This window comes from Alligator sinensis, unplaced genomic scaffold (genome assembly GCF_000455745.1).
Source record: "Alligator sinensis unplaced genomic scaffold, ASM45574v1 scaffold402_1, whole genome shotgun sequence".
Taxonomy (NCBI): domain Eukaryota; kingdom Metazoa; phylum Chordata; order Crocodylia; family Alligatoridae; genus Alligator; species Alligator sinensis.
The window spans coordinates 2,385,714-2,397,470 of NW_005842089.1; the positions used below are offsets into that span (position 1 = coordinate 2,385,714).

Here is an 11,757-nt window from a genome sequence, read left to right on the forward strand (position 1 = left end):
GCGCTTTTTCAGGCTAAGGAGCCCCAGGGCTCTCAGCCTCTCATCGTAGGGTCTGCTTCCCTGACCTCTGATCATGCGTGTGGCTCTTCTCTGCACTCTCTCAAGCTTCTCCACATCCTTTTTGAATTGTGGAGTCCAAAACTGGACACAGTACTCCAGCTGCGGCCTCACTAAGGCCGAGTACAAGGGGAGAATAACGTCCCGGGATTTGCTTGAGAAGCATCTATGGATGCAAGCCAGCGTCTTGGTCGCTTTACTAGCCGCCACATCGCATTGCAGGCTCATGTTCACCTTGTGGTCAATGATGACCCCCAAGTCTCTTTCTTGCATAGTGTTGGCCAACATAGCACTGCCGAGCCTATAAGGATGCTGCGGGTTTTTCTTCCCAAGGTGGAGAACCTTGCATTTATCGGCGTTGAACACCATCAGATTCTCGTCCGCCCACTTGCTGAGCCTGTCCAGGTCAGCCTGGATCACCCGCCTATCTTCTGGTGTGGATGCTTTTCCCCAAAGTTTGGTGTCATCGGCGAACTTGGCCAGTCCACTTCTGACTCCAGTGTCCACATCATTAATGAAGATGTCCTCTAATTCAATTTGGATTTGGAGATTCGGCCACTGAATTGGGCCGAATCGAATCAGGGACTGAAGCTTTACACAGCCCTACTATTTTCAGCTTCTGTTCTCACCCTGCATCCAGCTGCATTACATCACTGGTGACCACTTGGCTTGCTGTCCTTTAAGGTGGCCTTGTCACCCTGGCTGCTAAAGTCTTGAGGGTGTCTCTGAATGCCAGGCATTACTCAACCCTGGGGCTCTAAAGTGGTTAGATGGTAGCTCCCTCAGCTTTTATGAGCTATAACTTTCCAGAGGTTTGAGTCAGATTTGTGCTCCTTTATTTTACCTACTCATGGGAGTTAGATAATACCCCCTTTCCCTGGCATATCCTATTCCCAGCAACTGAAGAGAAACCGGTTTGGCCATATCATTGGTCCAGCTAGTCCGATAAACTATCTTTAGCAGTGGCCAGAATTTGATGCTTCAGGAGAAGACAATCCCTCTGCATGCTCTGCACCTGCCATCTGTGTGATTCTGTAGGTGTTTGGTGGAGCGGGGCAATTCCTTCATGATTCGAGTACCCAGATTACAAAGGGAGACGTGCAATTTGATCGACTGCTGACAAAACCTAACCTCCTGCACAACAGCCTGATTTCAGAACCAGATACAAACACTCAGAACACTTGTATTGCCATGGAAAAGAGAGATTCATTCTCCGTTTTGTAGAAATGAATAGGAGGCCAGGAAGCTGCAAAGTATCTGAAACTCCTGATGCCTTGCGAGTGTTTCCCGGTTAAAATTCCACATGCCTTTTGCGTCAGCTCTTCATTCAAACACACTGCTAGCCCTGAACAGTGAAAATGCTTTCATTCTCTTGTTTTCATTTCTGAGTATAATTTTCCCTATGTGCAAGACATGGAAATGCAGGGTATATAGAAATCCTTTATGTCTTACAGAAGCAACAAATGCCGGTGATTGATATCCTCATTTCTTTGGAAAGGAGTTTAAAATGAATTGGCAATGGCTGAAATTATTCTACCTGCTGACATTCTGCCAAAGCTGGACACCTATTGAACTACTGGCAATCTACCAGGAATATAAGAAATATTAATAGCACCTTCTCCAAACTTTTTAATCTTTTCTAATTTGCTTTTGCATTTGTTTGCAGAGAGATTGCCAATTCCTTCTCTGCAGATATTTTGGTAAATTAATAAAGCAATTGTGGCTGTCACACTGTTGTTGGGTGAGATTATCTCTTGCAGTGAATTAAAAAATGCTATTGGAAAACTTGGTGTAAACACAAAGGTACAATTAAATCGCTACTCTTGCTATTCGCTTCTCAAGACAGCCCTGGTGTCAGCGATAACAAACACACCTGTGATACCAACACAGCCTACAGATAACAACGGGAATGACAGATGATACCAGTCACCAAGAGCAACACAAATGGGACTGAGTGACAAGTATTATGCAAACGTTTTAAGACAAAGTGTAGGGAGGGGATCAAGGATGAATTTGTTCATCTGCCCTGTGACATACCAATGGCCATGCAACGGCCTTGCAAACCGCACAGGAATATATGGATTTCTTTCTGTAGGGGAATGACAGGAGATGGAGAAGAGCCATATTCCACAGTTACATAGCCTGCCGTGGACAGAAATGGTCATAATTATCTCAGTTACTTACTAACACTGCCTGTATTTGGAAAATGGAGGAGGAGTGGGAAGTTGGGCAGCGATAGGAGACAGGGGTGCATTTTCCCACAATGGATATGTAGATCCTTTGGGGTTTTCTTACCATGGACGGGTGCCAAGGGCTCGTACACCACTCGGTAGCCCTGCAGGATTCCATTTGCTGCTGCCGGCTCTCCCCAAGACACGTTGAGCGTGGTGCAAGTGATTTCCGAGAACGCCAAGAAGCTGGGTGCGCCGGGGGCTGGAAGGATCACAAAGTTATTGGATTGCAGCGGCAGGAATATTGGGTCTGATATATATATTATAAAATGCTATTTATTGCCAAGCATAAATCTAAAGGAAACAAGCCGAGAATGGGGATTCATCGATTATATCAACACTTCCTGTAATCAATCCAAAACGCACGCTGTTCTGAGATAAGCAGACACTCCATTGCAAAACTAAAACTAAACAGAAAACAGGAGGAGGAAATCACAAAGACACAAATGGGAATGATGGATGAGAACAGGGGACAACTTCATTTCCCAATGGCTGCACCCTCAGTATCACAGTGTTCCCTACTCTACAGGCCCAATTTACTGAATTGAGTACACAAGGTATCTGCTGAGCACTGTGCCCACGCTCACAGGATATGCGTGCGCTTGCAAGTCCCAGTCTGTATGCACACAACAGGCATTTTTACATGATTTCACAAATACAGGCCTTAGTTTGCAAAAGTTTTAATGTGAACATTGGTCTACACATCTGGTGCGCAGTAATGATATTTTCTATTATCCCAGAACATAGACACTGTTGTGGCACATTGTCACATGCACATATCTGCTGCCGCCTGGTGGAACAAGGGCAGCAGGCAAAGTAGCCCTAAGTCTGACTGGTGTGTTGGGTCTTTGCACTAGAGCATATTTCATCTGCAATCCAGCGCAGCAATCTTCCACTTCATATGGGAACACATCCTCCCAGCACAGGGCATCCATTCTTGGCTAGTAACAGGACCCAAAGAGAACCAGCGAGCATGGCATGGTCTCCCCTCCAGAGACAAATGTACAAGGCTCTGGGACAGAAAAGCATCAAGAGAGCGTACAACTCTGGTGCATACTTCTCGGTGGAATCCAGTGACTATGGAACATCTGTTCTCCAAGGGCCAGTGTTTCCCCTATGGGACCAGATCTCCAAAGATAATACTTTTTCTGATAGCGTCCATAGCCGCAGAGAGCCGTTAAAAAAACAACATGATTCTTTTGTGATGTGGCTTTATCAGAGTATCTCAGCTGAGTTACTCCTGATATACACCAGCCACGTGGGAGATCAGAAACAGGGCCACAATCGTTTGGTGCTCAGTTATGACAGAGGGCACGGACAGATGACACAGGTATGCTGCCTTACACGGGGAACAGGAGAGGTGACTTACCATGGTGCAGCTGAATTGGGCACAACTGTTCTGTCTGTCTGATCCTTAAAACACAGTAAGCAAAGCTAAACTGCAGTAACATACCCCCTGTTTCATTAAGAGGTTTAGCTTCACTGCAGGTTAGGAGCAGACACCTCAAACTGTTACACTGGATCAGTAGATGTGCACTTCCGAGTGCTCAGTTCCCTCTTTATCTCCCCCCCCGCCCTGCACCCTTTACAATGGTATAATATACATCTGTGTATGCTCAGAAATCCTGTTACTATTCCACCCTCTTCTAGTTCATATTCTAGCATCAATTTCAGCTGTGAAATCATTTCCCAAAGGACTGATTCTTATTTGATCTAAACTGATTTGCCTAGCTCTCGTAACAACATGCTGTAATGACTTATTCCACAACGATCGCCTCACAGTACTGCATTTTACTGCCCGAGACGAGAATGAAGAGTTGTTCCAGAATAGGTTTGCACCACCTGGCTGTGTGTCTTGGTTGGGATGCTAGCAAGCCCCCCCTCTGCCTACCTGCTCCCAGTAACAGGCTCCAAACACAGGAACACACCAGTGAAGTCACTCTGGGGCATCCCTTTGTCACCGTTCTCAGAACCGCAGTCCCTGACATGCATAAGACCAGCCATTTTTGATAGTCCTGGAGTGGAGGTATGTCTACGCTGTCACCAGGGTATAGCCGTACCCCCATGCACATGCCCATGACCACTGCTTGGGAAAAGAAGAACAGCTCCATACCTGCCTGGAGCGTCCTGCCCTGTTTGGGACTGCTTCTTGGTCCATCCCCTGCTGCGTTGAAGGCAGAGACGCAGACCAGGTATTTGGTATGGCTGGTCAGGTTTTTCAGCCGGACTGTTGTTTCTGGAAGGAAGAGGACCTTCACTTTTTCGGTGTCATTCTGACAATCCATCTCCCAGTAATAAATCTATTAAGAACAGAGAGATGTTGCAGTAAAGACTGTACCCAAATTACAGAGTGTAGACTGTAGTGTAGGTTGTAAACTGCCACTGGGAAAATGGTGGCATTGTTAGCTCTGGACTCTCATTGAAATGATATGCCAGCATCGTTCACTGAATCCCAAAGTCCTTGCTTTATTCTTACTTAGACAAACTCCCCTCGAGTCTAATGAGAGGATGTTATAAATGATGTGTGGGTATTATGACAGCACCACTGGAAGAGCACAGCTGTGTCTGGACAGTCACCAAACCCATAGCCAGGTGACTTGGTATGGCTATGGCAAGCCCAAAGAAAGCTTGTTAGTGCAAGACATAGACTCTGTCTCCTTCTGAGGAGTGTTAACACAACCAGCATTACCACCTGGTGCTTGCAGCAAGCCCTTCAATCTGGGGGTGTCAGAAATATGGCCCATGGTAACCTACCATCCAGGCTTTGGTGCTGTCTGTGGATCTCGGCGTTGGCACACAGGCAGCATGCGGGGTGTACTGGATGGCCCCAGGTGCCACTCGGGATGACTGGATGGCTTGTTCCAGTCACTCTGGGACTGAGCTGAATATGGTACCTGCTCCAGCAAGCATCTGCTTCATGCTGAATCTAACGGCGTGTCCGTCAAGTCCCATGTGCACCAGGGCACTGGAGCAGTGGGGTGGCTGCTGTATGCAGTGCAGTCCCAGAGCAGCTACCATGCGCAATGTGGCTCCGAAGTAGCTGGGGAAGAACCGTGCAGCACGCAGTGTCCACTCCAGCTGCTCCAGGACCTGCACTGGATCTGAAAAGCGAGGCTGGCCTGTGCATCTGATCCAGCCTGTGGACTGGACCCGTGGCAGTCTTTTGAACCCACAGGGCCAGGTGAGTTTGACACCCCTGCTTTAATCTTTCAGGTTCTCCTCTGCCCTTATTCTAACACCTTACTGGAGAGGGCAATATTGGCTTTCCTGGTACCTTTTTCTATGGGTACTTCTCCCCATCGTTCCCCCCAACATAATTCCTTTCTGGATGCCACAACACTCCAAAGATGAATCTTTCCAAAGCCGGTGCCAACACTGCTTTGTGGACAGGCCTGGCCAGCATAACTACACAACAGCCCAAGGCAAGCCAGGGAGTTTTATGCCAGAGTCAAGCTATTAGAACTATACACATACAAGGGTAAAAATGCATGAATTGATATATAAGGGTGCTTGTGACTGCCAAGAAGTAATGCCAGACGATTCTCACTGGCTTGGCTTTCCTTCACTTACGGACCTAGCTCAGGGAGGGAGGCAGAGCCAGGCACTGAACTCAAGCCAATCTCTGATATTCGGAGCCTTGCCCACTCCCAGTCTCCAAGGGTTTGTTCCCATTCTGGAGAGACCGTACCAAAAAACATCTGCAGCGCGCCGAGTTTCCGCCAAGCCCGGTGCAATTATGACCATTGTTTAACTTGGTTAAAGTTAAAGAAGTGAAATAAACCAGCTGAAATCCAGCCTGGCTCAGTCTTGCAATCTGGAGAACGTTATGGATTTTCTGAGAGCTCACAATGGTTGACGTACCAAAGGCTCCGTTAATTTGCTCGAGTAGAATTCTCTCTCCCAGATTTTCTATGTCTTTGCTATCTGGAAGAGACATATTGCTCGCGCACGCTAAGCTCCCTGCCCTGAGCTGCACTCCCATCCTCTTTTTTGTGTGTGAATATAAACAGCCCCTTCTCCTTCTCCATCTCGTATGCTTTAGCTCTGCTTTGGGGACATCATGCCATTTCTTTCCTGCAGCCTGAGCATTGCTTTAATTTTCCTTGTGTAGCAAGGACTGCTGTAGCTAGAGGGTTCTCTCACAGGTAACAGTGAAGCCAAGCAAGATAAATGAAAGCAAGAGACAAGGGGGATTGCCTTGTAGCCTTGTATGTTCCCATTTTGGCTGTCGGCAGGAGGTGGGTCCCAGGCGATCTCTAGCTGGCTCGCAGAAAGGGCGTTCACTTGGATGTTCTGTGGGGCCATTGCTGGTGCTAGTGAGAGAGAAGGGAATAAGGAAAATTAATAGTGACAAGTAGAACTGGACTCGTATCCGGGTCGGATGCGTCCATTTGTGGAGAGACCCAAGACAGGCTCTGTTTATGCCACAACCCAGCTACCAGTCAGCTCTGAAGCCATCTAACATCCCAGAGAAGTCTCTGGGACAAACTTGCAACGCATGCAGGGTTGCTGGGTTCTCTGTCTCTTGGAGGTTGCTGGGTTCTCTGTCCCATGTGGACTAAATTAGGCAATGCATCAACCCAATCCCATCAGCAGTTCTTATGGGGGGAAAAAAAACAAGGGAGAGAAATCTCTCTCCTTGTAGTTTTGAGCTTTAAGGATAATTGTTAAAGCTGGCTTTTGTAGCGACTCTGCTATCCAGAACGGCCCGCTTCTGAAAGGAAACATGTAAAAAGAAGTAAATCACCTAAGCTCTGCCCCCTGCCCCCTGCCCCTCAATCAAAGTTAAACAGCAAGCCCGGTTTGTGTTATTGCAGACTGCTTCTCCGAAGCTTGAGAATTAGAGCTGCATACACAAAGAGGAAGAGGACGAGGGTTGGGGGACAAGAGACTCCATAAATCTGTCTCCAGAACAGTTTAGAAACAAATCATTAGACACTGCCTGTATGTACGGCCAACGCTGTTGATTAGGATCCTTCTTCGCCCTTATTGCATGAGATCTTCAAATACAAATCTTGAGCCGCCTTGGTTCAATGCGTTATTTGTTAGCATGCTTGTTATTCCTTCTTCTTGGTACGGCAGCACAGTAGAAAACTAATTTCTCCTCCTCTTTACATGCACCTGGGTCACTCTTATCTTTCCCCTTCGCTGTGATCCAACTCAGCACAGGTGGAACGTCTTCCCCAGTGACTGGCATAGATGGTCTGCTTTCAGACCTGCTGTCTGCCGCTGGCAGGTCTTAACGAAACAGCACACGTTCTGCTTGCAGAAAAGATTCCTAAATGCATCCTGTCCAAGCTCCCAAAAGGGGAAGGAGAAGGCAGGACACGAAATGATATTTCTCCTCCCTTCTTCTTATGCATGGGCAGATGGTACCGCAGCCTTTGCCCCGGTGCCTAAGAAAGCCGCCTTTCTGCTCCCTGCCCATTTATAGAGCACAAATAGAAGTGATAAAACATTCACTATCTAAGTAAGATAACCAGGGTGATCTGCTCCTCTGGCGAGTTCTTTCTTTGGGAAAGAATGACCTTCATAAGTCACACTTCCCCCCCACCTCCGTCTCTCTAGGGTTATAAAATAAAATAGTAATTAACACCCACTCAGCCTGACACCAACTATTTATTTTGTTCTAACTGTGTGGTTTCCATATTATCACTGCCCACCCTGCCGTTAATGGAAATGTTAATAACCAGCGCCAGGTTGTTGTGACAGATGCTTGGGCTCATTATCAGAAATTCTTATTTACCGCTCCATTAAACGACAGAATCGCACAAAAAAACAATTCAATCAAAAACTAACTGGAGGAATTTTAACAGCCACATTAATAATCCCAAACATAAATAAAGTTAATGTCTTTTGCATGTTTGCCATCAGCAACTCCATCGCAAAATTACTGTTGTACAATTAAAATGTGAAAGGTAGAATGGAGCACGGCTATTATCCTGGTGCTTGGTTAAAACTGTTTTATTATTATTATTGTTATTATTATAATGATTATTATTATTAGGTTGCTCTTTCAGCGGGAGGTGGAAATGCAGGAGGTGACAATGGGCAGAAATAAAACTCTAGCTGGGCCTGCTTGGTCGTGGGAACTCACTTAATTGCTGCCCTGCAACCCAATCCTTCTCTGTTTCATTGGGAACGGGAAGATAGCAGCAAGCTGACTGAAGGGCTGTGTTCAGGGCAACGTTGTGCAGCTACACAATGCGCTGAAACTCTCCGCTTCTGAAGACCCTTTTTTTTTTTGCAGAACACAAGAGCATGTGACCAATTCTTCTGCACAAAAGAAGCCCTGAAAATACATCTCGGAGACTTGATGATGATGACATGCTCAGGGAAACAGCAATATGTACAATCACAGAGGAAAATGGATCAGTTTAACAATTTATTTTCTTGCCAGGTGATGACATTACTGGATGCCCTGAACTGACAGCAATATTCTGCTTTGAAGCTTTGTCTACAGCAACATTTTTCTTTGAATTCCCAGTGCTAGGTTAGAACCACTTCAGCTCCCCGGCTGCAGACAACGGTGGGAGAGCTTGTCAAGCTGGGCTCCTGTCATTTTGTCATTTAACCCATTTTGGAGCAGATCCAGACAACACAATGGTTAAAATTTGCTGGTGATCCTTCTAGGCTGACCCTCTTTCTCCCTGGACCAAATTGCCGCTGGTGCAGTTGTGGGAAATCAGAAGGAAAAAAGTCAGTGCAGAAAAGACGTTGTTATTTATAAGTCCACAGCCTGACTACATGCAAATCGTGTTTGGTTTTATGCCCTGTGAGTCTGTTTCCCCGCTCAGCTCTCCAACTCGGAGACTTTCCGAGATGCACAGATTTCTCGATGACAGCGAGGGACAGCAAAATAGTGATGCTCATGCTTGACGCAGACAGCACATTACATTAAGGGTGAAACCAAATGGTTTAAAGACTCTCCAGAGAGAGTCCTGTCTGAGACCCCAAAACATTCACTAGAGGTCCAGGTAGCCTTTACTAGTACAAGCTAGCCAATTATAAAAGTGGAATAAAAGGCCCTTTACTATCTAGGAACACAGTTCAAGATTTCAGAGCTCTGGGTTTTTCACGGCTGTTGGCATCACTAATATATAAAGCAGGGCAGGAGCTGCATACCTCACCCTGCTTAAGGTGCTGGTGACATTATCAATTGTAGCAGCAAAGACACAGAACCCTGAGGGTCTGAACTCCGCTCTTGGCAGGTACAAAGCGTTTCACCTCCTCTGAGAAATGTATGTATTTGTCATTTCGAAGTCTGCAAATGTATTCCGTTCTGGAACCTCATGCAGCCTTTTGTAAGCACTTCTGTTTTAATAGGATTTCCATTCACCTTTGAGGCTGGTGCCATTAAAGAATCACTCAGCAAAAGGGAGACCAAGTTAGGAAGAAAGGGAGCAGATCTTATAGCTAATTAATAAAAATATAACAACCATGGGTTGGTCTGATGCCAACAGAATGGTGCCAAGATAGCAAATCAACAAGGATGCTACATAGAGATGCAAAAAGCAGAGCCAAGATTTGCTAACTCGGTGCCTAAAGTCGGGCACCTAAATCTATATGTAGGCACCTACCATACAACTAGCCTGGCTTTTTGATGCTACTGAGCACCTTTCATTCACGTGGAAGTCAGTGGGAGCTGCACATGATACCACCTTTACAGTAACATGATGGTCACCTGCCCAGTGGCCATTCTCTGTTGGAGCCCAGACTATTATAGGAGACGTATCCCGGCTCCACGTGTTGTTAATACGGGCTGTTAACCTCTCCAGGCAGTCCCGCATTTGGAACTTTTCATCAATTTGATGTTACTGTTGGCCTCTCATTTCTTTTCTTAGTGACAGCTGCTATGATGCGCGGTAGCACTGGAGCACACTGTAGGCCACAAATCCTTGTGATTTATTGTGTAAACTTAATAACTTTCTTCATGAAACCCTCCTTGCTGCTACTGTTACGTCTGCTTAAATTTCTGGGTAGCCAAGATTTTCTCCCTCTGCTGATGTTATCAATGCCAATATTACACTAGGCAATTTACAGACAAGCCTCGGACAAGGTCTCTGCCCTGCTGAGCTTACCGTTTAAATAAGCACGCAGATGAGAGCTGGAGGAAGAGCTGTAACAGAAGAACTGTGGGCTAAAAGAGGCTGCTTTGCATGCATCTTCTCACTTTCACAATTCAGTTTAAGATGCTAACACACCTTACCCTGGTCTACAGAGTGAGCATTATTTTTTTCTGCTCTTCAAAAATACCTTGAAATTAATGCGACTGATTTTTATTCGGCAGCAAGCATTATCTGTATTACGCTAATGATGACAGGCCAGGGCACCCTTCTACCAGGCACAAACACATAAAGAAGAGACAATCCCTGAGCTAAAGAGCTGACAGTCCAAATGTAACCTTATATACAACAGGCAGCAGTAGGGTGACCACCTTTTCAAAATGGAAAGGTGGGACACATGTCCGCCTCTCCTCCTCTCACCCCTCCTGCCTCCACGGGGGACATGGCCGGAGCAGAGCCGAAGGGAGCAGGGGCGGATGTGGGCTGCCCGCTGCTGGCTTGGGGCTCCCCACCCTGCTGCCTTTCCCTGGGAGGCCCGCAGCAGCTGTGCACCCCCTGCCCACCTGGCAGGCGTGGGGGGCACAACTCCGCACCACCACCCCTGCTGCTGCCAGGTAGGCAGGGGGTGCCTCACTATGGCAGTGCGGCCAGTGTGGGACTCCCAGGGTAGGACAGCAGAGCAGGAAGCCCTAATGCCACAGTGGGCTACTTTGTATCCACTCCCACTCAGTGCACAAATCCAGGGGGCAAATGTCCCCCCCATCTCCTCCCCCATCCCCTGGACGAGCCACCCGTGGCTCTGTCCCACTCCCTGCACCAGCCCTGGACCCCATGCACTGCCCAGGCTGAGCAGCCCCTGCCATGGAGGCCTCGATCTACCTCCCCTATAGTCCCCACCCCACAAATTTACCTGCAGGGAGCTGCTCTCCACGCTACCTGGCTATATTCCCAGCAAAGTGCACGGGTGCAGGCATGCATGTGCACATGGCGGCCCCTCCATCCCAACCCCAGCAGCCCCAAGCAGCTTGCAAGGGGAAACCCGCCATTTCTCAACCCTGGATCCCTGCACAAAACTGCAAATTCAGGAAAAATGTTGTCCCAGAGTTACGTAGCTCTGGACCAGGACTTGAGGTTCCCATCCCGGGACCGTCCCACCCAATTAGGGACGGGTGGTCCTCCTAGGCAGCAGGGCAGGGCATAAGGACACAAGGAGCCCACCCTGATCAGCAGCCTATGCAATGATCACAGAAAAGCAGCTGTGGGGGTTCCTGCAGATATCAGAGCAGAGAAAAGTTTTGAGGAGGTGGTTAGCTGAATGCTGCTGGTGTGTAGTGAGCATACCAAATACAGTATGGCATCAGGACCTCTCACGGCTCTTTTTGATTTCAGAGGGGACTTCAGCA

The 11,757-nt window shown here is 47.4% G+C and overlaps 1 protein-coding gene across 1 annotated transcript in view; it reads right to left on the reverse strand.

Moving 5' to 3' along the window:
* Positions 1 to 11,757, reverse strand: part of SDK1 (sidekick cell adhesion molecule 1) — a 163,217-nt gene that overhangs the window by 33,994 nt on the left and 117,466 nt on the right. Inside the window, exons 22-25 of the mRNA XM_025204581.1 lie at positions 6,486 to 6,601; positions 4,402 to 4,588; positions 2,353 to 2,490; positions 1,595 to 1,597 (exon numbers count right to left, since the gene is read on the reverse strand). Of these exons, the coding sequence (XP_025060366.1) occupies positions 1,595 to 1,597; positions 2,353 to 2,490; positions 4,402 to 4,588; positions 6,486 to 6,601 (444 nt within the window). The remainder of the gene's footprint in view (positions 1 to 1,594; positions 1,598 to 2,352; positions 2,491 to 4,401; positions 4,589 to 6,485; positions 6,602 to 11,757) is intronic.